Source organism: Pipistrellus kuhlii, unplaced genomic scaffold, assembly GCF_014108245.1.
Source record: "Pipistrellus kuhlii isolate mPipKuh1 unplaced genomic scaffold, mPipKuh1.p scaffold_m20_p_8, whole genome shotgun sequence".
NCBI lineage: Eukaryota > Metazoa > Chordata > Mammalia > Chiroptera > Vespertilionidae > Pipistrellus > Pipistrellus kuhlii.
Genome location: NW_023425584.1, coordinates 52,299,292 through 52,325,654, shown reverse-complemented (window position 1 = coordinate 52,325,654; position 26,363 = coordinate 52,299,292). Strand labels below are relative to the sequence as shown.

The 26,363-nt window shown below is 40.2% G+C and overlaps 1 protein-coding gene across 2 annotated transcripts in view; it reads left to right on the top strand.

Moving 5' to 3' along the window:
- RNF175 (ring finger protein 175) overlaps positions 1-22,240 on the top strand; it is a 30,795-nt gene extending 8,555 nt beyond the window's left edge. For both annotated transcript variants that reach the window (XM_036424095.2, XM_036424094.2), the window contains exons 4-9: positions 8,158-8,312; positions 12,673-12,780; positions 14,328-14,448; positions 16,152-16,285; positions 19,633-19,734; positions 21,763-22,240. In XM_036424095.2, coding sequence (XP_036279988.2) covers positions 8,158-8,312; positions 12,673-12,780; positions 14,328-14,448; positions 16,152-16,285; positions 19,633-19,734; positions 21,763-21,883 — 741 coding nt within the window. In that variant the 3' untranslated portion in view covers positions 21,884-22,240. The remainder of the gene's footprint in view (positions 1-8,157; positions 8,313-12,672; positions 12,781-14,327; positions 14,449-16,151; positions 16,286-19,632; positions 19,735-21,762) is intronic.
- The last annotated feature ends 4,123 nt before the right edge of the window (positions 22,241-26,363 follow it).

Genomic DNA, 26,363 nt, shown 5'->3' with positions numbered 1-26,363 from the left:
TAAAATATATTAAAACAAAAAGACAAAACAAAAAACAACAACACTGATATGTTAAAAGCAAATGTTTGGAGAAAGATATGTCATGATAGCACTAATAAAAAAAAAAGCTGGATGAAGCTATACTAATTTCAGGTAAAGCAGACTTCAGAAGAAGGATAACTATTAGGGATAACGAGGGGCAACTATGATACATGATGATATAAGGGTCAATTTTTCAAGAAGACACAGAAGTTCTTTTTTTTTAATTTATCTTTATTGCTGAAAGTATTACAGTTGTTCCCTTTTCCCCCTTCTAGCCTGCCCCTGTTGAATATGTGCCTAACAACAGAGCATCAACATATATGAGACATAACTAGTAGAACTGCAAGCAGAAATTGACAAAAACCACAATTACATTTGGAGATTGCAACCCCCTCTTTCAGTAGCCAATAGATCAAGCAGGAGGAACATTGTAAGGATATCGTTGACCTGAACAGTACCACTGACCAACTCACTCTAACTCTTATAGAATGAGTCATCCAGCAACAACAGAGCTCACATTCTTCTCAAGCTCTCATGACGCATTTTCCAAGACAGACCGCATTCTAGGCCATAAAACACACCAAAACAAACTTGAAAGAATAGAAATCACACAAAGTACAGTTGACCCATGAGCAAACAAGTTTGAACTGCACAGATCCACTTACATGCAGATTCTTAAAACTCAGTATTCAGTCAGTCCTCCACACCACAGGTTTCACATCCATGGCTTCAGACAACTGTAGACTGAAAAGAGAATCTTTGATCTGTGGTGGGAATGGACTTATTTCAGAGGGCTGATTTAAGTTTTATGCAGCTTTCCAACGGGGAGGCAGGCGCTGGGCAATGGTGCCCCTAACCCCTGCCCAAGCTGTTCAAGAGTCAACTTTATACTCTCAGACCACAAAAATTAAACCAGAAACCAGTAACACAAAGCTAGAAAAATCCCCAAATACTAGGACTTTAAATAATACAACACTAAATAACACAAGTCAAGGAAGAGGACTCAAGAGAATTTAAAAAATTATTAAAAACCAAATGAAAACACAACATATCAAAGTTTGTGAAAGGTAGCAAAAGCAGTGTTTAGAGGGAAATTTCTAGCATTAAATGTATTCGTGAGAAGAGAAAATTAGGGTCTAAAATCAGTGGTCTAAGCATTTACCTTTAAAGTATGAATAAATAAGCAAACTATAATATCTCCATACAATAAAATATTAGTATATAATAAAAAGGTATGCACTTATCAAGCCATGGAAAGACATGGAGGAACCTTGGTGAAACCAGCCAATACAAAGGCCACATACTATATGAACCTAATTATATATCACTAGAGGCCCAATGCACAAAAATTCATGTAAGAGTAGGCCTTCCTTCCCCTGGCTGCCGGCACCAGCTTCCCGCCGGCACCCGGGATCTGGACTTCCCTCCTCCAGCCACCTGCAGGCACCTGGGACCCGGGCTGCTTCCTTTCTGCCCTGGCTTTGTCAAGAAGGACGTCTGGAATGCCATCTGGAAGATGCCCATTCTAATTAGCATATTACCCTTTTATTATTATAGATTCTGAAAAATTCGAAACCATAGAAAGAGTAAAATGATGGTTTTTGTTTTTGGTTTTGGTTTTGTTTTTGTTTTTGTTTTTGGACAGTGGTTGCCAGTAGTTCATGGAGGTAAAGAGGAAGGACAAACAAGTGAAGCAGGAATTTTAGGGCAGTAAAATGGATCTGTATAATACTGTAATTTTGGATACAAGATTGGTCAAATCCCAACGAACTACTGTATACAGCACAAGAAGCAGACCGTAAGGTAGGCAAATTGTTAAAGATCATTTAGGAGATTGGGGATCCCAGGAAGAAATGCAGATGGTGACAAGAGAATCTAACTTCATTGAAAATGTAGGAAACAACCTCACCCAAGGGCATTGGGGCTCAAGGTGCTGCTCCAAGTGCCTTTGGAAGTGAGACGAGCCTGGTAAGATTAAGGCGCCAGGAGCTGCTTACGAGCACTGTACTCCAGTGGATAAAACAGTTTCCCAGGAGGGTACAGGTTAACAATTCTGATCCTGCTATATATGTATGTATACTGGGATTGAAAAATTATCTAAACTGTGGCAGATGGTGGGAGTGGTAGTTTATGGATAAGCAAGAGGAGGAAACATTTTAAAAAGTAGGAAGTGCACACAATATATGTGAACAGTTTTGTATGTTAATCATTATTTACACATTTATTTATACCCTGAGGGCATTTTAAATGACACATAAAGTATTATTTTCACATTATTTCATGCATAATTTGGATCATGTACAGCAGAGATGAGGGACTAATCTGAAAAGCTCAGAACATTTTCAGACAGTTTTTAACAAATAGGTGTATCTTCTGAAGAGATCATTTAATTTGTCTCTTCAGATTCTGCTCAGTGGTCTGTAGAAGCTGTGAATATCAGAGCAACTTATTATGATAAAGCAAAAGAAGCATGTTATTTAGAAAGCAAAGCTTTAAAACATAATACTAACTGCTCTTAAGCGATGCCAAAAAGTGTAGAGAGAAAGTAGATAGAAAACGGAATGTTGCTATTTGGTTTGGGATACAACTAAATACCTGGATGTTTCCAAATAGTCATATTTTTAACATAACATAGTCCAAGCATCTGGATATTTGAATTTTTCTCTTTCCAGCTGATAGTGCTGATATGGTTTAGATATAGGCAGAGCCTCAGAATTAAATTATTTCCACATGCTTTTAACAGTGTTCAATTAAAAATAAAATTTCATTCAACCCCATCCTCTCCACCCTCTTTTATGTCTCCTACTTTTCGTATCTGCAGAAAATAGCAGGAGAGGTTGCCAAAAAAGCACCCTTTTCCTTCCCTTCAACCCAATGGAGAGAGCCTGTTAACTACTTACACAAAATTGGTGTTTCAGACGCACTGTTAACTTGCCTCGATACACTGGCAAATCCTTAAGCCACAGAGAGAAACATTGCTCTATTTAAAACAAACTCCCTGCCTATTAATAGCTGTGAAACACTAGAATATACTACTATACCAATAAACCATTAGGTCTGTCCAAAGGTTTTTAAAAGGAGGCAAGGCACAAATATACACATACTTATGTAATATTGCAGAAGCTCCTTTAACAGTTTAAATAGCAAAATCAACAGTCTGAATTGAAGATAGAAATCTAGACCTAGTGGATTTCTAAGAATCCTTCATATGCCATGATTCCATTATTTTACTTACTCATTTTATGCCCACACTTCCCTCCATTGCCTTTATTCTGATAGCACAATATTCTTGGAGTCGATTATGTACATGATGATTTTCTGCTTACCTCTAGCATCCCCCTGCTGTCCCTCCATCCCACCCATACAAGTACACACAGACATGTGTACACGTGGCTGCAAACATAGTAGTTTAGGATTTGCAGTGCAAAGGAAATAAGTATCACATACATACATAACTTCCCTTCTTTCCTTCCTCCCTCCCTCTTTCCCTTCCTTCCTTTCCTTCCTTCCTTCCTTCCTTCCTTCCTTCCTTCCTTCCTTCCTTCCTTCCTTCCTTCCTTCCTTCCACCCTCCCTCCCTTCCTTATCGTGTGACCCATTCACCATCCTGTACAACTAGACAAAAGATATCTTTGTTTTGTCTTGACTTGCAATTCTTTCCATATTCATCCATAATGCATGGTAAAAGGAAAAACATGGTACCACTGGGCAGCATCTGATCCGTCAGGACAATTCTCCTGCCATGATGTGTGGGTGGGGAGAAGGTGGGTGATGTGATCCAGATGCAGGGCCAGTCATGCAGATGTGTTTTATATGCACATGCCCAGATGGTGACCCCTCTGGCATCATTAATGTGTCCCAGCTGCCAGGTTCGTCTGTTGCATGCATGCACCTCAAGTTCACATATTTCTTGTGTTTATTTATGAGGCACAACATTCCTACATTTCATATGAGGCAGTTACTATTAAAAAATAAGAGGTTTTAACTGCTCTGGAAATTGATAAAGAATTTTTTAAATTGCTATGAAATGTGGCCCTCATTTCAAAAGAACTTCTCTGTACAATCATTTAATTCGTAACACAAATTTCTGACCTTTGTTCTTATATGTTGAGAAAATGTGGTGCATGGTTTAGACTTTAAAGATAGTTAATAAATTGAATATTTGTATGCAGAATACATTATAATGATATATATTAGTTGCTTTCCTTTTATTTCTAATCTCCAATGCCTATTTTTTTTAAGTTGCAGATCTATATATTTGAACATTGTTATTTTCTATTAATTAAATCCAGGCAGCAAGTAAGAGAAATTTGGGATTTTCCAGGAATGGGTTGTATTTATAAATCCACAAGGAGATAACTAGTTTTATAAAAATACAGTCCAATGATCACTTCAAACTATTATGGATTATAACTCCACCGATTTGAGGAATTAATTAGTCTTGTAAAATTTGGTTTCTAACCTAAAGTATAAAATATGGGAACATGGTAGTTTCACTGAATTAAAATGAACCAATTCAAATTTTTATTAAAAAAAAAAAAAAGAAAGAACTTCAGTGTATTTATGGGGGAAGTAAAAAGATGAATCAAATTTTTAAAACAGAGAGATGAAAAATGTAAGTGACAGGTAATCAGATTTTGAAAGATGGGGTTCATATCCATTTCCTTCTTTGATATCAGAAGTAATGAATTAAAAAATTCAAAACCTACATAGATGACTATCTCCACAATAAGCAAAAAGAAATGAGTTCCACACTTCTTCTCAGCAGTAGAGGGTCAGTCTGATTGACTTAGCTTAATGATTGAATGTTGACCTATGAACTAGGAGGTCACGGTAAGATTTCCAGTCAGGGCACATTCTTGGATTTCAGGCTCAGTCCCCTGTGTGGGGCATGCAGGAGGCAAACAATCAACGGTTCTCAATCATCATTGATATTTTTATCTCTCCCTCTTCCTCCTCTCTGAAATCAATAAAAATATATACATATTTTTAAATGAGTTATTTAAAAAAAAAACAATAAAAACTCAAAGTTTCTAATGCTGCATGTTAAAAGAAGTGAATCTTGAGTCTTGGTTTCTTCACATATGGTTTCTGGTCCTCACAAAAACTATTCTACTTCCTTAAGGAAGCCTGTTTTTCCTATTTGAGTATATATACATACTAGAGGCCCAGTTCATGAAATTCGTGCATGGGGGAGGGGGGTGTCCTTCAGCCCAGCCTGCACCCTATCCAATCTGGGACTGCTGTTTCCCAACTGCTCGCCTGCCTGCCTTCCTGATTGCCCCTAACTGCTTCTGCCTGCCAGCCTGATCACCCCCTAACCACTCCCCTGACAGCCTGATTGATGTCTAATTGCTCCCCTGACAGCCTATTTGCCCCTAACTGCCCTCCCTTACAGACCTGGTCCCTCCCAACTACCCTCCCTTGCTGGCCATCTTGTGGTGGCCATCTTATGTCCACATGGGGGCAGTCATCTCTGACCACATGGGGCCAGCCATCTTGTGGGTTAGAGTTACTCTTTTATTAGATAGGATAGAGGCCTGGTGCATGGGTGGGGGCCAGATGGTTTTCCCTGAAGTGTGTCTAGATCAGGGTAGGGGTTCCCTTTGGGTGTGGGGCGGCCTGGGTGAGGAGCCTGTGGTGGTTTGCAGACCGGCCATGCCCCCCAGAGACCCAAGCAGAGGCCCTGGTATCTGGGATTTATTTATCTTCTATAATTGAAACTTTGAAGCCTTGAGTGGAGTCCAGGGCCAGCCAGGGTGTGCAGGAAGCATAGCTTCCTCCATTGCCGGGGAAACCCAAACCTCCTGCTTGCTCAATGGCCACAGCCATCTTGGTTGGGTTGATTTGCATACTCACTCCTGATTGGCTGGTGGGCATGGCTTGTGGGTGTAGCAGAGATACAGTTAACTTGCATATTACTCTTTTATTAGATAGGATATATATTTCATAAGTAGGTTGGAAAATTAAAGCTATTTTCTGACTAATTCAGGCAAAAGTAAAGAATATGTATCCTTCCTTGGAAGTACTGCCTTGAATTCTAAAACAAAAAGCAGGTTATAGGATAGTTTTTCTGAACTCTTTAGATAGTTATCTCACATTTGCTCCATGTGTATTTTCGTTCGAATGCATATATATAATGAGAACTGTACTGTTCTCTGAAAGATTTAGAGCAAAGCTAAGATTATGAATCCAGGTTGTTTTAGGGATGAAGCAATTAAAAAGGATTGAAAAGCCTGGGAAATATCTTCTTATTTGACATGGAAAAGAGAATGGTGTCGCCTTTTTCACTTACATCTTGAGGTTCTATCAAATTTGGTTATTGACCTTTGGACTATTATAATCAAGATCTTATTAAAAGATCCAAAAATACATTCGTACACTCTTTTTTTTAAAAGCCACCTCCTTTTATCTTTTTCAAACTTATAAAGGGTTTATTTGTTATTTCATATATATATATTTAGTTTTGAAATATAAGACTTTAAATGTATTAAGAGACAATTTCTATTAGAAAGTTTTCATTGTGTAAGGCCACCTCCTTTAATTACAAAGATGAAGAGAGTAAAGACAACAAATAAATTACATCAGCCTTTGTTTATACCCAGATGACATCTGTACATGCATGCTATAACAACTCTTTCTACATCCTGGCAAGCATGATTAATCAATCATGATTCTCTTTAACACAAAATCAGGACCCACGCTTAGAATCCTACTCAACAGAGCATTGCCAGGTGCCACCACCAATTAAAGTCCACACCGGAAATTAAACCTTGTTGCCATTCTCTTCTTATACTGGTGCTGAGTAAATAATAGGTGGTTAGTCTACAGATGATAAAACATAAAAGACCAAAGATTATTGTTATTGTTTAAACCTATCTGCTTTTCATAAGAGAGGTGAATAGCTTGTATTGTTACAGAAAACTGGAGAAGAACCAAGCAACGCTTAGAGAGATGGAGTTACATTTATTACGTGCAGGCCCAGAGGAAATGTCTCTCAAATTCTGGGCAAAATCACATAGGAAGTTTCCCGTATTTATACCTTTTTACCTTTGTTGTCTCCCAAATATGGGGTTTTCTGGTCGCCTTTGCAAGTTCTTAAAGAGCCCCTATGTGCTGGGGCTTTGAGACCTTGACCAAAGGCTTGGCCTGATGCCAGCACTGATAACTCCGTCTGGGGAAGGTTTAATGGCCTCTCTGAAATGGGAGTAGTCTTATTTTCCTTATTATTTAAGCAAGCAAGAATTTACAGAAGCCAAAATAGCAGGGTTAAAATTTCAAGCAGCAGTTTTTATATAAGATGGATGCTTCAGTATTAGGCCCAAACATTCTAACAAGTAGGAGTGTCAGTCACTACGGTAACCATATCAAGTCATTGACCTCCAGCCCATCAGTATAGTCCTGCTCCCTGCCATGCAAGCTTGAGGCCAGCCAACTTACAGAACCATCTGATGGCTACTTGGACTCAGGTCAGTGGTATAGACCACAAATAAGGACAGGAGATAGTCTGATCCATGTCTTAGGGCTTCCTGGAAAAGGCAGTAGAAACCAGAGGAAAGACAAGAAGCAAATGGTGGGTTGCAAATCTAATAGTCAGGGTTGAGGGAACAGCACAGTTAACCTCACAGCATGCACTGGGACAGCAGGCAGAAGCCTCCAGAAGCTGCTGGGACACCACTGCCTTGAGATCAGGTGCATTTGCATGTGTGCCCACTGTAGTAACCACAGTCCCTGAGCTCCGTGCAGTACTGTTTGCTGGGCGCTTTCCCTTCAGGGATTTCTTTTGATCCTCACCTCAGTCAGCATAGGCAGGTGGGGCAGGCATTGTTATTTCCCATTTTACAACTGAAAGGAAGCTCCTTTATCCAAAATCACATCACTGTCCAAGCCTGTCTTTGCTTTCATCTGAGATATCCCAAAGAAAGAAAGTGTCAGAAGCTGGGTATTTTGAATTATTTCCCATTCGAGTTTTCAGATAATTGTGCCAGTCCGCTCCATGCGCGTGTTACAGAGGAGGTTGCAGCTGAATGATTAACCAGTTGAGTGTTACAGACAGGATTCTGAATCGTTTGACGATGGGCATGCCCTTCTGGGCCCTCAGTCATTGAAAGAGACTTTCTGTTCATCTCTCTAACAGCTGGTGACCCTGTTGCAGATGTGGGTTGTCCCTTTGTATTTCACAATAAAACTTTACTGGTGGCGGTTTCTGTCTATGTGGGGAATGTTCTCAGTTATCACCAGTTACATCCTCTTCAAAGCAACGCGAAAGCCCCTCTCTGGGAGAACACCCCGGTAGGTATTCCACGTGTTTCTTCTCCACCATCCCCTTTATTATAAACACTAAAGAGTATATTTAACTTCCATTTTCCTGAAAAGCAGGGGTAGGGAGGTGGAATATTATGCTTCTTTTTTTTGTTTGTTTTCAGTAACAAAACTGTTTGGAGATTAGCCATAACACTGTCAGTTCACATTCGTTATTTAATGGTGATTCAGACATGCCTGTAAAATTTATTACTTTAGCTATTAAGCAGTGAAGTAGGCCAGGGAGAAAGAGAAGTGAAACTGTTAAGTTTTCTAGAGCACTGTTTGCATGTTTATTTTTAACTCAGCATTTTGTTTATTCTACTGTAAGGTGTCATGCACATTTTATAAGAGAGCAAGAGTTAGAAGTCCATATTTTTAACAACTGCATGAGGTTTGTATCTGATAAATCATAAGGAGTGATTTATTACTCTCATAACAAATGAGGCTTTAAAACTCCATTGATCATTTTTAATGACCATTGTCAACCTCTGGACATTTATATAATTTCATCACATTATTCACATCTTTCCAAAGTGCTTATAATGTACCCACAAGCTTGCTCTCCCTCTCCTTGTTCTTTAGATAAAATCTGAACCCAATTCCAGCTAAAACTGGAATAAGAGAAAGAGAAAACAGGTAAAGTGTTTAATGGTAGTAAGACAATGCCATTTAATGGTAATAAAGACAAATTATCTTTGTCAGGAAATAAGTCATAAAGGCCTGTAAAACATTTTTAGATTCTTTAGCCATTCAGATGTTTGTGTTTAATCCTCTAAAAAAGTGGGATAGCCCTAACCGGTTTGGCTCAGTAAAAAGAGCATTGGCCTGCAGACTGAAGGGCCCCAGGTTTGATTCTGGTCAAGAGCATGTACCTTGGTTGCGGGCACATACCCAGTAGGGGGTGTGCAGGAGGCAGCTGATCGATGTTTCTCTCTCATCGATGTTTCTAACTCTCTATCCCTCTCCCTCCTCCCTGTAAAAAAATCAATAAAATATTTATTTTTTTTAAAGTGAGAGAGACAAGATCAAGTTTTCCTTCTAGTATGGAGAAGGAAAAATATGCAGTAAGAGAAATTAGATCAATACATGTCATGATAAAGATTTAAATTCAAATAAATGAATTTAGGTGATGAGCACTGTAATTTAATCCCATGTGGGGAAGTGCTTGGGGTGGTGTTAGGAGACCTATACTGGCCAGTTTGAGGTCTTAGTCTTTGTAAGGACCTGGCTCCTCCATCAGCAAATGGGCAGTTGGGACCTTTCCTTCCTACAAAATGTTGTAAGTTATTTAAGATTTGTGATGTGATCTAAGTTTTGGATGAATTGAAATGTACTTCCTTTCATATCCTGGATATAATCTACATGTATTTCAATTAAAGCAGTTTTCTTTTCCAGTGCACAATGCATTCCCCTGGTGAAATGCAGTCCTTCTGTGCACATCAGCTCATTCAATGCTGAGAACTTCGCCACAGGAAATACCCAAATGCTGTCCTCTTACCCCCATGGCTCCGATAGCTCAGATGGCCGTACCCACAGTGCACCCATGTCAGCTTCTTCCTCCCTGCAATAGTCTGAGGGCCACGCTACTCCACTCACATGTTATGAAGATCCAGCTGCCGCTTGGAGAGAAACGATGGAAGAGGCTAATTAGGGTCCCTTTCCTTTTAGAAAAGCAGTAAGGATAAAGAAACTCACTGAGCAGAGGTTGCGGGCCCTAAGCATCTGTGTGGATCTTTGCTTCATCATCACATTATAGCAAATGTGCATGGTGCGGAAGGCAAATCCCAGAGGAGTGGTCTTCGGTGCCAACGCAGTTTAAAAACCGGCTGTTCCTCCCCCAGAGCACTCAAAGCCTTGGCTGAGGGGCAGAGTTGCAGATAAGAAGTGGGTTTCATTTTGACTATGGTCGGGTTGTCTGTCAAGCAATGTTCGGGCTCAGAAATAGGCCACCAAGAGCTTGGCCTGATCCCATCAAGTCTCAGTGGACGCTGCTCTGACGGCCCTACGCCAGCTTCTGTTCTGGCTTATCTGTAATCAAATTAACAAGGAAGTTTTGGGCTCTGGGAACCTGTACCCCCAAAAGGAGGACAATTTAAGGGGTGATATTTGGAAAAGCTAATACTGTACATCTCTCATGATAATGACACAGTAAGCATTTAATGTGCCAAGTCTTTGAAACATAAATGCATTATCTCACAAAACCTTCAGGGCGATTTAGAAGCTGGTGTTATCATCCTCCCTTTACAAATGAGCAATCACAGGAAGAAATGTGGAGGGCAGCCAGGTAGTAAGTGGCAGAGCCCAGAAACAACCCAAAGATGGCCGAAATGCCACGCCCCTGCTCCCAACAGCAGGCTGTGGCTTAATTATTATACATCCACAAACTGCTTTGCTCAGAGAAACCCTGCACTTACAGAGGTTGTTGGGAACACCTCTGGTGCTGGCACCACCTTGAGAGGGCCCTGCAGGTAGAGAGAGGATGTGTGGAGTTCAAGGAACCCCACTCTGGTGCCCGCTGGTGTTTTGGGGTGAAGTGGGAGCTCCTTTCGAGATTGGCCACTTTTCCCATCGTCACCCCCTTTAGCAACACAAACTTCCACCTTGATCTGGCTGCTCTAAGCAAAGACTCAGACTGTTCAGCACTGGCACAACAAAAGGACTCACACCACGGCCCAGGGAGACGCTCTGGCCCCAAAGCCACTCTGGCCCCTTTAGTGATGTCACAGCCTCACAGTGATTGGAGTCACCTCCTGCAGGTTTCCCCGCTCTGCCTCGTAACTCCTCACTGTGAGGCCTTCCTCAGGCAGGATTATACTTGGAGGAGGAGTGCTGATGCCCACCCCACCCGCCCCATCCTAACCTCTAAACTGCCCTGTATGTGAGTTGCTTGAAATGAAGAAAGCATTCCACCCTAGAAATTATGTAAACGACAATTCATTTCTCCAGTTAGCCCACAACCTCCACTTAAAACATGTTTCAGAAAGTCCCTTCTGATTGGAACTCAGTGAAGTGGGGTACCTTTTAAAATAACATCAAAACATTACATAAAACCAACTGGCATGGCTCAGTGGTTGAGCATCAGCCTATGAATCAGGAGATCACGGTTCAATTCCTAGTCAGGGCATATGCCTGGGTTGCAAGTTCGATCCCTAGTGTGGGGTGTGCAAGAGGCAGCTGATCAATGATTCTCTCTCATCATTGATGTTTCTATCTCTTCCCCTCTGAAATCAATAAAAATATATATATATTTAAGAACCACTACATTAGTAATAACACAGAACGAAAGCATCTGATGCAATGGCTCCAACAGGGAGGAAGCCAGGGGAGGTGGGAGAGTTGAGGACAGGGTTCCAGGGGTTGGAGGTGAGAGGGTGGGGTCAGGTTTCTGGAGTGAGACTCTAAATGAAGTTTGGTGTAGGAGGCAGGAGAGGGGCTTCAGGAGGATGAGGAAAGAAAGGACTGAGAGGCAAGCAGGACCTTTAGAGCATCAGTCCAGCCACCCCCATTGTCTCTGGGCACCAAAGGCAGCCTCCCAGCTAGCGGCTCCTCCTTCCACCACCTCTTCCTGCCTCGGGGCAGGAGTAGGGGGCACTTGTACCACACACCAGGAATGGAACTGGGCGCCAGCCTCCTTCTCAGGCATGAAGCAGCCTGTGGCCCATTGCATAGTTTTTCTAAGGATTTTACTCTCAGGGCTGAGGGGAAGAAACAGGGTTCCCTTATAGATCAACTCCACTCCATCCTCCATCCCCATCCTCTCACTTCTCCACCGAGGCCCTGTGGGAAGAAGGAAAGGCCTTAAGAGAGGTCATGGTTAAGGCATCCATCCAATGAGCAGGAAAAAACTAGGCTAAAGTACTCTTGCAAGTTCATCCCAGGGCTAGGGGAGGAGCTCTTTGATGGAGATGAGATGGGATGAGGGATGAGGTTGTTTACTCTGGGGCTGGGGGCAGCAGAAGGAGCAGGAGGAAAAGTAACTCCTGGAGGAGGTGCTGTCTCCTCTTGACTTCTCCTCCCAACTTTGCTTGTCCCTCCAAGGTACTCCTGCCAAAAGCACTCTAAGCTAACCAACCTTGGAGCCAAATGGGAAAAGGAAGGGAAGGAAGAGGCAGGGTGCCAGTTAGCGTAACCATCGGCCATTTTTACTTGAGGAAGATGGGTAAATTACAATGAATTTACATATGCATATACTCAGAAACACATGTACATGGTAGCTGATATAATATACGTATGTTCTTTGTATTACATAATAAGCAGAACTTTAGAAACTCAAAACTGACTTATGACAATGTTTAAAAAAGATAAAATACATCAAGCTCTGTGTTTCTCCCCATTTTTCACTTCACAGATTGGTCTACAAATGGTTTCTTCTCATCTATAAACTCAGCTACACATTTGGTGTTGTGGGTTATTTGGCTATCCTATTTTCACTGAGTGGAATTCATTTATTTTTCAAGTAAGTATATCCAATGAAGACATTAATATCTCCAAGCACTTGCTTGGAACATTCATCTGGTTAAATTCTCTGTGTCTATATCTTGTTTATTTGCAAAAAAAAAAAAAAAAAAAAAAAAAAAAAAAAAAGCACCCCTTTACTTAAACCACCTAGAAAAGAACATTCTAAAGGAAGTTATACAGCTTAATGATCCACATAAATTATTGAGAAAATACCAATGCATGCAACAACTTTTATGACAAATGAATATTTTTCACGTTCTTTTTAATTGATTGATTTTAAATCCTCACCCAAAGAGTAAGGATACTTTTTCCATTTGATTTTAAAGAAAGTAGAAGAGATGGAGATGGGATGAGGGCCTGGGGTTGGGGGAGGGGGCTAGAAGGAGTAAATAAAGCATCTATCTATCTATCTATCTCCAGGCAAATCTTGAAAGGATGAAGCTGCCACCTATATTGGAATTCCCAAGTCACATCACAAAAGATCTGTACCCTCTAAGTCTACAAACTCTCTACCTTTACATTTCCATCTCAAATTAACAGAGCCTAAAAACACCCAGAATAAAGTTCCTGAGACAGACTACCCAACTCCTCTCCACTCCCTTCCCGATTCAATCAGACCCACCCAGGCCTATTGCTAATATTGAGATTGTTGGGAGATATAACAAACCAAATATGCAATGATTAAGATTTAGAAATTAAATTAGAGACTAATTATTTACTTTTTAAATAAAGGTCTTCCTCTTGAAAAAGAAAGGAGGTTCTAATAGACAATCCTATTATATTTAAAATATATTCCAACTTGCAAAAAAAAAATTTTTTTTTTGTCTAATACCTGACAACTACAGTATAGTAGCAAAAGGTCTCAAAACTTGAGATTGATTCTTGACTCTGTGTCAAGTATTTGAAAGCATTATGTAAAGTCTGAGGTCTAAAGCAAGGATCTCAACCCTAGCTGTGTTACAGTTGTTATCTACAGAGCTCCTAAAAAACACTTCCTTGCAGACTCCACCCAAGGCCACCTAATCAGAGCTTTTGAAGAGGGCTCACATACCAGTCTAGTTTTAAATTTCTTCCATGATCCTAATCTATATTTAGGGCTGAAAACTATTGCTCTGTTAAAGAGGTTTGAAATGTTACCTGCCCAGTGGGATACCTGGGGTCCAGAGAGCTTCCAAAAATATTGCTGCACAGGCCTCATCCCCACAGATGGTGATGTAATTGCTGCCCAGGTCCTTATATGCTCAGACCAGCTAGAGAACCATTGGTTAGAATCAGTTTGTCTAAGGACTGCTATCTTAAGCAGCATTTGAAAACTCTCTCAAGAATTACTTTGTCCACTTAGCACTGAGAGGTAAAATTTTAGGGAAATTTAGAGAATTTAAGATTTTTTCATTAACAAAAAGGCAAACTACACCAATCAATGAGGGGAAAAATACCCCCAAGTTTCTATTCAATATTGTGGCAGGAAATATTCTCTTAGCAGCAATACCCCCACTGCCTCCCAAATGCCACATTCCTATTTTCTTGTCCTGCTGTTTTCAATAGAATCAAGGCAAGAGATTCCATGGATTTTGGCATTGTGTCGCTGTTCTATGGCCTCTACTATGGCATAATGGGGAGAGACTTCGCAGAGATCTGCTCGGATTACATGGCTTCTACTATAGGGGTAAGTGTTGCTTTTATTATTTGTAACCACTTGTGGGTACATGGAGAAATGGTCTCATCTGACACCATATTTGCATCCATTTTCAGAAATCAATAAATCTTTCTTGGTTTTCTCAGCCAAATTGCTCCTTGGATTCTCCTTGCACCAAAAATTGTCTTTGCTAATTAATTAAGAAAAGACATTTCTCCTTGATATAAAGTGGTTAGGAAAGAAAGCATCTTTTAAAATAAAATGTACCCATTATTTGGAAGTAACCATATCTAGCATACTCCAATTTGCCATCATTTAAAATATTAAAAATTCAAAAATACCAAAAATCCATTATTTTTGCCTACTACAAATAAAAGCCATATTTGATGCAACTAAAACACTTTAGAATCAACCAGTGCCTCAGGGTAATACTCATCATAAAGATTGGTTATTGTTATATAGCATGTGAAGAAATAAATAATATAAAAAGTATGTTGAATGTAATTCTGACTGTATATTGTTCCCTAGAATTAAAAAAAAAAAATCCCTAATAGTTGAACTCTCTTAAAAATAAAACTCAGAATGGACATACTTGCTGGTTGGATGGATTTCAGAGTCGGATACTGGGAGCATCTATCTGTGTCTGACACATGCACATCTCTTAAACATAAACCAAAGCCTGCAGGGCGGACCTAGTGGTTTCAGGAATTCTCAGCCATGTCTCTTAGTACACAGCCGATCTGAAATGAAAAATCTAGTGTGAGCTGCAAGAATGAACTTCTGAACTGTTCTCTCTCTCCATTTATGGAGCAGGGCTAAGTGGACATTATCTTGATTTCCTTTCCACCTTCTCCATAGGCTCTATCTTACCCTTTTCCTTGAGATTGGAATCCAACTTCTGTGGTGAAATGTTGGAACAAGATACTTTGGGGATTTCTCTGCCATGTCTCACCTGTGGGCCAACTGCCTTTCTGATAAGGCTTAAAGTCAACAAAGGAAAAAGCATTTCCACTCCCAGTTCCTCCAACAAAAACCAAAAACCATACTCCTTTAAAAATTCCCAGGGCCTCTTGTGCTTGCTGATGGGCAAGAGAGGAAGAGAAGAGTTGTAACACCCTCGTGTCCAGTGGATCAGGAAGAAGAGATTTAACCCAGCAAGACAACCAAGTCTTGAAGCATCAACTTTCTGGAGACTTCTCACCTGATCACACCCATTCTATGTCTCACCTTCACTTCAGCTACCAAAAAACATAAACACAATGTCTCGAGCCATTGAAATAGTCCCCAGTGACTTGAATTGATGGTGTATGTGTGTGTTTGTGTGTGTGTGTGTGTGTGTGCGCACGCACGCACACACGCTCACAGGCACTGCAATCCTCTGAGGATTAAAAAATATAGAGATGCCTAGGTTTTCTCCAGAGCTATGAATCTCTGGGTAAGTTTAAAAGCTTCCTATGTGATTCTGAGCTACATCCCTGAATATAAACTGTTCCTCTTGAAGGATTCCTTTGTTGGAAGATTAGAGTGGAGATTATACTTAGCAATGTACTTTGGGTCTATTTGGGGTTCCCTGGATATTTGTCTGGAAGCCTCACACAGACTAGCATCATTCCTATGGGAAAAAGTGTTTCAAGTTCTAAACCAACAAGAAAGCAGTAAAGATAGTGTCTTCCCTGTGTCAGAGAATGGTCTGTGCTCTCCTGTTCAGCAATGCTGTGCATTTCTCCCAACAGTTCTACAGTGACAGTGGGATGCCCACAAGGAGCTTGTCAGACAGCATCTGTGCTGTCTGTGGACAAAAAATCATTGTGGAGCTCAATGAAGAGGGGCTCATTGAAAACACTTACCAGCTTTCCTGCAATCACGTGTATCCTTTTCATGGGAAACCATTTGGTCTTCGTGAAGCAATCCTGGGAGGCACATTTCTAATAATCTGTGTTGGGTATGGGAGATGGCAAGTCAGGTAAGACTGTCTCCTCACCTGCCCTCCTTCCTCTCCTCCTCCGGTCCCTATCTCCCCTGCTTTGCTCATTTCCCAGGCCTTTATCCTTCTGCCCCTCTTTCTTCTTGAGACTTTCTGATCATCCCTGCGAATAATGAACTGCTAATTTAAAGTGAACCTTCTGCTCCAGTAATTTCCTTTTTAAAAAGGAATCTTAGTGCCACAAGGACAGGAAGACTCAGCATCTGTATAGGATGCTGACTTGACCGTTGGTGAAGCCATAAGTGAACAGGTAGCCAAGAGGGACCAGGGAAAGAAGGGGTCAAGGGTTGATTTAAAAAAAAAAAAAAGAGTCAAGTTTTAGGTGCAGGGAGGAACTCGGGACTATGTGGGTGAAGCCCCATATCTGAATCTCACAGGGCGAAGAACGACAAGGTGTATTTTGCTTTGACATCCTTATGTCATTGGTAGTAATGAGTGCAGGCAAACATTAGCTTTGGTCCTGCAAAGAGGATACTGCCACAGGCAACAGGACACTGTAGATTACAAAAGGAGGAACCAAATTGATAGCACCTAGTTCTTGGACCATTTGGCTCCTTTACCTATGAGTTCTGCCCTGAACAGCTACCTACTGGCTGAAGGATCTTGGATGTTATGAACCAGTCAAGCCCAGGCATTCTCTGGGAACTCCAGTAACTACAGAGGAGAACCTCAATACGTGGAAAGACGCCAAGATCAAGAGCCCTGAGTGAGGCAGCCTGTACTGCCTATGCATGTGCCTCTGGATAGCAAAGTTGTGCTTGGGCTGGCCAACAACCAGTATTTTAACTCTTTTCTAAGTACATAATACTTTACTTTATAGTGTAATATCAATTTTACAATATTGCTATACACTCATTTCATAGCTCTGGCAACATGAGGCAGTTAAACTATCTGCCTCTTGCCTGCAAAACCCATCTACTTCAATCAGTAAGATTCTAGATGTGCAGCACTTATGACTCAATTCTCTTTAATTCAGATAGATTACACTTATTCAATCCTGAGAGTAAAACACTGGATCAGATGCATTTGAAATATATATATACTTATATATAGAATTGATTTTTTTTACAGAGAGGAAGGGAGAGAGATAGCCAGAAACATCGATGAGAGCCAGAAACATCGACCAGCTGCCTCCTGCACACCCCCTACCGGGATGTGCCTGCAACCAATGTATATGCCCTTGACTGGAATCGAACCTGGGACCTTTCAGTTCACAGACCAATGCTCTACCACTAAGCCAAACCGGTTTTGGCTGCATTTAAATTTTAAAGAAACCTTTGCTCCAACATTTAGGCTTTAACATGTTAAGGTAAGAAACAAAGATATCCCATATGGAACTCAATGTTAGTTTTCCAGTGGGATACCTTTCCCCCCAAAAAAACTATCATTCTTAATAGAAAATTTCCAAGTCTGGCTTTAGTTTTCAATATGACCTACTTTTCAAATGTTGGAACAGAGCCCCTGCTGCCTTTTGCAGGTGGAAATATTTTCTCTCTCCACCTTTAAAAGCCCTTAGGAATCATTGTACATGTGCGCATATGTAATCCAAAATGCAGTTATCTTTAAATTTGCTTTGCAGGGAGTATTATTAATGGCTCATTTTAGCATGAGTTATATTAGCCAGAATCAGGCAAACTTGAGTCCAGTTAACAAGGCAGGGGCAGCTGGGACCGGTTTGGCTCAGTGGATAGAGCGTCAGCCTGCGGACTGAAAGGTCCCGGGTTCGATTCCAGTCAAGGGCATGTACCTTGGTTGCGGGCACATCTCCGGTAGGGGGTGTGCAAGAATCAGCTGGTTGATGTTTCTCTCTCATCGACATTTCTAACTCTCTGTTCCTCTCAATTCCTCTCTGTGTAAAATCAATAAAATGTATTTAAAAATTAAAAAAAAAAAAAAAACCAAGGCAGGGGCACAGATCTGGGTCTAGCTCTGGGGCAAAGAAGTGTGGAGATTCTAGAGATGAAAGAGGATATTAAAGAGGAGGTGGACTTTTCAATTCCGGCTCCAGCCCTTTCAAATGAAGGTCCATATGGGTTTTGCTTCAAATCTTTGTTATAATACATCACTTTATCTCCACCCAAACGTGTTGCAAAAGTGACTCCAATTCCAAGAATATAAAATAGTGGAAACTGTTAGTTGCACACAGATCTAATATAGAGGAATTATTCACATGGCCTTGATTGTCTACACCTCCACGACCCTCCATTTGTCAGGGCAGGGCCTTTTATATCATTGCTGTTCACATGGGTGTGTGGTAGGCCAGGCAGTAAATCATGAGATCTTGATCTAAAAAGCCACCTTAATATCAATGGCCATAGAAATAAGTGAATCAATAGGATGGGTCTCATTATACAATAGGTCATCATCATACCCAAATCAACAATGTTATCCTACCCAAATCATGGATGTTGTGGAACCTGGGAAAATGTATTTGCAAAAGCAATTGGCTTTGAGTGTTTCATCCAAATATTCATGCAATTCATAGGCACTTAGGCTCCACCTAAGGTGCTGAGGACAGAGATGAATGAGATGTAGCATATGGTCCAAAAGAGACATGTGAGCAGACAGTCATGATACAGTGAAACGTATGTGCTGTGGGAAACAGGGTTCACTCTCAACTTTGGAAGCAAAGGACCAGTCTTTCTAGATAAGGGGATGTATACAATGAAATTTACAAATGCCTAGATATATTTTTTATTAAAAACAACCAGCTCCTTCAGAAATTAAAAATATAAGAAACTAACACAAAGATTTGTTAGTTTATGACCACAAAAAACTGAAATTCATCTAAGTGCCTAAGACAAGTCTGATCACGTATAGATAGTAATGCACAAGAGTAGAATAGTGAAATGATATGGGAAATGCATGAGAAATGCACAGTAAGCTGGGCAAAGAAATAAAATGATACATTTACATAAGATATTACCATAAAAATGCATCTTCACATTCTTAATCTAGTTTAATTCTTGTGGGAATAAAGTGAGGCCAAGAAGCTTGGTAACTCCCCAGGGCCATAAAGCTATTGCAGCTCTGACTCCAAGCTCAGTCATGGGGGGTCCACTGTCCTCCAGGATCTCCCTCAAAAAGTGATGCACACAGTCAGGTCATAACTGGCAGGCATTCTCTCACCCTCCACTACTCCACACTACAGATGGAATCATTTCCAGCATGTCCTCACAAAGCAAACCTTGCCTTTCATATCTAGAAGCTTCCCTAACAAGATGCCCAAGCTTTCATGAATTCTGCATCCGAGGTTGGTGTATTGTTGGTAAAAAGCAGACCTGCCCTTACTGCAAAGAGAAGGTTGATTTGAAGAGGATGATCAGTAACCCGTATCCTTTAAAAAAAAAAAAAAAATAATAATAATAATAATAATAATAATAATAAGTTGTGAAACGTTATCTTGCATGTTTCTGGTGATGCATTCCTCTATCTAAACTTTCATTATCTTCATTGTAGCTACAACAGAAAACTCTGTTTTTTCAAAACACCTACCTCATCAAAACCACTTACTGGTCTCTTTTCTCCCTGCATCTGCTACTATTCTGGTTAGGAACTGAAGTGCCAACAGAGACATACTCTACTCTTTATATTGCATATGTTCCAGTATAAGGGCTTTAGTGGAAATGTGATGTGACATTGCAAAAGATAGGTAAATATATGGGAAAATGAGAGAGAGGGGGAAACAGAGAGAGAGAGAGAGAGAGAGAGAGAGAGAGAGAGAGAGAGAGAGAGAGAGAGAGAGAGAAAGTGAGCACTTGGAATTTTAATTTTAAAAGCCCCAAATATGAACTAGAATATGGAAAAGTATTTTTAAGATGTACCACATTTTACTACTTCCAGAACTAAGTAGAGCTTTCCCTTCTGGATTTTGGCTTTTTAAATTTCTTGCCATGCCTTCATTTTTTTTCTTAGGCTAAACCCTGTAATAAATATTGAAAGGAAATGAAGACCTACTGGCTTGGTTGGCTTATGGCAGCAACTAGGATTTTTAGAGACACCAGGATCCCTATCTAAATAAACCCAAATGTCATTAAGGCACAGGCAGGCCCAATCCAGAGCTGACTGCAAACACTCAGTCCTCAGCCACTGGTTCAAGGCTGTAATACACGTATCTCTTCCAGGAATGAATGGGATTACAACATACCCAGCTTTAAGCAGGAGGCATTGAGAGGTTGGTATCAACCTGCCAAATACCCTCTCTTCTCAGAAGAGACAGCCCTTCTATGCTTTCTGAGTCTCAGTCCCTTAACCTGTACAGTCATAAAGCAGATACCACCCTGGTTCTCTGCCTCTCACCAACCCTAAATGCATTTTTAACAATGACTGCTGGCAGCAACCTCCCTCCCCCAATCTCTGAGGTTTGAAAATTCAAGATAGACTTTCATGTAGGGCAGCAGAGGAGGCAGCACTGATGGGTCTTTGGGTCCTTAGAGCCTCACTCTAGCAATAGCCACCAGCTCCATCCCCAGGCCTGCAGCCACCAGCTCCATCCCCAGGCCTGCAGCCACCAGCTCCATCCCCAGGCCAGGCCTTTCTCAGTGAGTCCGTGCAACTCAAGCACAACCAAAGCTAAAGGTGTGTGATACTCCTTCCTCCTTCCTTTTCATCCGCTCTCCCAGAATTCCCATTCTTGTGTGAGAAGACCGAGCTCCGAACCATTTTGGGTGAATAACTTATAAAACCACAGTACATAAATCTTTGTTTTAAAATTGGTCACAATGTGATCATAAATGTCACCTTAAATGATCATTAAGATAATAAGGAAGAATTGGTTTATATTTATAATCTTTTGAGAATAAACTTTTGAATATTGCTGGTGCTCTTTTTTTACTAAATAGAAAACAAACAAACAAACAAAAAAAACCTGCATGTGAAAAACTACCTTCATGCATATAACATTGCTATCAGAGATATGATGTGTTAAGTCCCCTCAGCACAATTTATCAAAGATATCAGGAAAAGGTAGATCTTACCTATGAACACAAGTTCCCCTTTTTAATATACAATGAATTTCCTCTCAAGAGCTGCCCACAGGACATCCCAGAGCTGTTTTGCTCAGTTACAGTAGCTCCCATTACCCTTGACGTCCAATGCTCCCATTCCCCTCTTCCTCTTTCTTTCAGGATATGACCCTTGCCTTTTATTCTTGTTTTATAGTTGGGATTGTGGTATCAACTTTTATTATTAGAAATAATTATAACCAATGCTATAAAAATCATGTATAGAGTTTTTAAATGAGCACATAGAACTATGAGAGGAAATGCCCACTCATGCCATTGCTTATATTTGCAAATGATACTTATAAATATTTCTGCTATCTGGCCATATATAGAGCAACCTCCTTAACTGAGACGTAGCTGGGAGCGCACACACATTTTGTATGGACAAATCCTGGATTGGCTTCGTTATTTGGTAGCCTGGCAACCCATGGTGATAGGAATAGTTCAAGGCATTAACTACTCACTAGGGCTGGAATGATCAGGAAGCAAGGTGTTGCATGTTGATCTGTTTTCAAATCCTTGATTCTAGATTGACTATTGATATTCATTTTTTTTTTAATTTTAGAGATGATTCCATGAGTTTAGAGACCTGAATAAGATTGAATCGTCTACCTAGGGCAATTTATGTGGAAAGAATTTAAAGAACTGAACAACGAAATAAACAAAACACGTTCTGCATCTTTCCCATTACGGTTGTTTTCTAATCCACACATGCAACCCGTGTATTACAAACGCCCCCAAGGACGTCCCTCCTCTGATTTGGCTGATGACCATCTCCTCTGTAGTGTGTTTCAGAGGTTTGCAATGCACTTCTCACACAGACCATTTGGTGATAACTGATACCTTCTGATCAACCTAGCATCTTCAGAGAAGCCGGCAGAGTTGTTAAGCAATCTGTGGTTGAAGGATAAGGCCTTTTCCACTCTTTGTGCCTGTGACCACTTGGCCACTTTGACACCACTAAGCCCTCCCATAGTGACAATTACTCCTGAATCCTCTAGACGAGGTGCTACAGCGCACTCAGTGGGCCAGAGCTATGCCAGGTTTCCTGAGTCTGCCAAATGCATGCAGCTCACCCAGGGGCTGCACTGAAGTGGAGAGAATCACTCTCAATCTTTTGTGTGACTCTGTGCGAACACACACACACACACACACACACGCACGCACACACACAGAGGCACTCTGTTGCCAACCTCTGCTTCTATTTCATACATAGCAGCTATCCATACCTGCAATCATAATTTGTTTATTGTTTGTCTTTCCCTCCAATGAAGGCAGAGAATTTTATCTGTTTTTTCCCCTACTGTTTCTCCAACACTTGGAGCAGTATGCCTGGTATGTAATAGGCACTCTATAAATATTTATTGAAAGAATAAAATAATCCTTTGGCAGGAGGGAACAAAATTAACAGAATAGCAAAGACCAGTCAGAAAGAATTAACCCATGAATGATATGTCAGACTCCCCCAAATTAATTCTTTTTAAATTACTGGTCATTTCTTAAACAGCCAACACTGTATACATGACACCAGACATCTACTCTGTAATATTTAAGGGTATTACATTCATAAGTAGAAAAAAGCACACACACTGTTAAAAATATTGGCAATGTATGTAATGCTCTGCAAAGTTCCATCATAGTTTTAATAAAGAAACACACTAGGATTTCTGCCTGATCGTGATTGGCCTTCGTGAAATTGCCCAGTGCTTCAGTGTTATGATTGGTTCAGCATCCAGATTGCTAGAAGATTTAACTCTGGTTTATTTCTCTACTTAGCCAACATTTCGGCTATCAATACTTACTACATACCAGGAATGTACAAGAGTTAAGAAGCTAACACAAGATTCTTTATTTTATAGTCTTGATTTTATTGACAAATGAGCTCATAGTTGGATAAAATACTTACTAAAAATTAGGTTTTTTTTGTGGAAAAGAAGGAGCCTTTAAATTGACCTCTGGCCCTAGCCAGCGTGAATCAGTGAATAGAACGTCAGGCTGCGGACTGAAGGGTCCCAGGTTTGATTCTGGTCAACATGCCTGGGTGTGATTTGATCCCCAGTAGGGGGCGTGCAGGAGGCAGCCGATCAATGATTTCTTCTCATTGATGTTTCTATCTCTCACTCCCTCTCCCTTCCTCTCAGAAATCAATATATATTTTTAAAAATAAATAAAATAAATTGACCTCCAATGTATTGCCACTTATCTTCAGTGGATAGGTGCATAAAGGTAACTTTTAGAAAAATTTAGAACCCTGGGCAAGTAAACCAGTATGAATTTGTTTGGAATTATGAATGACCCTCAGAGTTCAAAAATATGTTAGATAATAACTAAACAATTTCAGAAAAAAAATGAAGATGTTATTTTTATGCAGTTTACATATTTATAATTGAATCCCAAGTTGTGAAGTTGTATATACATATATAGAGAAAATAATACAATAATTAATAAATAATAATTCAAGAATAAACTCTATGTTTTCCATATGAGTAACTGTAGACCTATTTTTGCCCACCACTGTTTATATATAAAATAGTAGTGACCTATGCACTACATAGTTATCTGTGGTTATCTGAAGGTGCAAGGATAAGAGCTGATACTTATTTTCTTTTATATAATTTTATGTTTTTTCCAAGATTTCTATAGTGAACATGTTTAGCATTCACAATTAGGAAAATAAAGATTCTTTTTAAAATATTCCTTTAAATCTATCAATAAAGTATTAAGCTATTTTTCTATTGCTGTGCAAATTATTGCAATTCAATCTAAGATATCAAATGCATGGTAAATGTATCTACAATAGTTCTCATGAAAATTTAGCATTATGTTTAATGTAGGAAATAGTGGAGTAAAGCAAAAAGTCCATTATTGTGTTTGGTTTCTGTGGCACCTCCTCAAGTTTCCTTCTCCTGAACGTTTCGATGTTTTCCTTAGTTGGCCACTGTTTCCTCCACACACTCTCCTGGGGGGTTGTATGAGGAAGAGAAGTATTATGTGAGTGTCCAGGGACTATAGCCTGTTATATACTTAATGAACTTACTTCTTTGGGATATTTTTCTGTGAACAACAGGATCGCTTATATTCCTGCTAGTACCCTTAACAGAAAAATATCCATTCGTCAACCACAACACATAAGGAGATGAATTACTTCTTGGAAAACAACAACCAATAACTATGCCAGGCATCCCTGCTGCCTCATGCAACCACCTCATGGTTCTCATTCTCATGGGTTGGTCCTCCCGCCCTCCTCACCCCTCCAGAGGGAATGGTGACCAAGGGGCATGTGCACAGGGAGTCAGTGAACATTGCTGTACATTGATATCTACATCAGGCCACATGATCTCAAAATTATTATTATTATCCCTACTTAAAGAGAAAATATTTTGGGTCAAGATACATACCTACTAACCCAGGACTTTCTGACTCCAGAGCCCAATTAACCACACAAACCCAGTTCCAGCTGAGAACTGAGCAGGGTCAAAGGAAGTTCACTTCCTTTCACACGTGGTTCCAAGCTTAAGAAGGTAGTTGCACCAAATCAGTAAATAGCATGAATTGCATTAAATTTAATGTGTTATTAAATCTACATTATAAAAATTAATACAGGGAAATATTATCTATCTTTCAAAATAATTGTGTGCCAAATATTTTTTCTCATTATGAGGAACCTAGAGGTTAATACTTGTTTAAAAATATATTTAGCTCACAGGTACTATTATAAATTTTCAGAAGGAAAAAAAAAAGGAATCAGAAAGAAGCAAAAAGCACCACGATGCCAGGGAGACAGACTAGAAGACGGGGCTGAGAGCCAGGGTCACTCGAGACAAATTATTGTAGAACTGCACCTATAGCTAGAGGCTGGAGGAAGAGGAGACAGGACATGGACAGCTTATTTCAAATTCTTCTAAACTGAGTATTTTAGTTACTTTATTAGTTTAATTTTCAGTGAAAAATGTAATTTACTGTATCTTGTGTTGTGTACCCTCACTCAAGTAAGGATGGCTAAAGAAACCTATCCAATACCCACACAGACAGACAGGCCCACTTAACATGAAAACATACGCTTTTTTAGGTAATTTGTATCCTGTAAAGTCTGATGGGGACACCCAACACTTTTTTTTCTAGGAATAGCAATATTGGGGCTGGGTGACCCTAACGTTTTGCCTTTTGGACGAGGGAACAGCTGGATGGGATGACCAACACCCTCTGTAGGCATGGATGAGTCCGCTGGCAGAGCTGACTACAGTCATTTGAAATCTTCTGTTTATCTGTGCAATTTCCTAATGAACTAAACCATTTGCTACAGATAACTCAGAAAATAATGGACTTAGATCCTATTACCTCCTAGGATAAAGAAAAAACAAATCCCCCCACCCCCCTTTTTTCTTAATCTGCTAGTAGTTTTTATAAAACAGCACTCAGCACTCTAGATAAAAGTTTTAGTAAGCAAAGCCTCATGTGGTTTATATATACTTGCATCAGAATGGACTTAGTTATAGCTAGTGATATAAAGATCACTACCAGCCAACAGCATGGTTCAGTGGTTGAGTGTTGACTTATGAACCAGGAGGTCAAGGTTCAATTCCCAGTCAGGGCACATACCCGGGTTGCGGGCTCCATCCCCAGTGCAGGGGAGCATGCAGGAGGCAGTCGATCAATGATTCTCTCTCATCATTGATGTTTCTATCTTTCCTTCTTCCTTCCTCTCTTAAACCAATAAAAATACATTTCAGCCTCAGTGGATGGAGCGTTGGCCTGCAGACTGAAGGGTCCCAGGTTCGATTCTGGTCAAGGGCATGTACCTTGGTTGTGGGCACATCCCCAGTAGGTGGTGTGTAGGAGGCAGCTGGCTGATGTTTCTAACTCTCTATCCCTCTCCCTTCCTCTCTGTAAAAAAAAAAAAAAAAAAAAAAAAAAAAAAATCAATAAAATATATTTTAAAATATATCTTTTAAAATAAA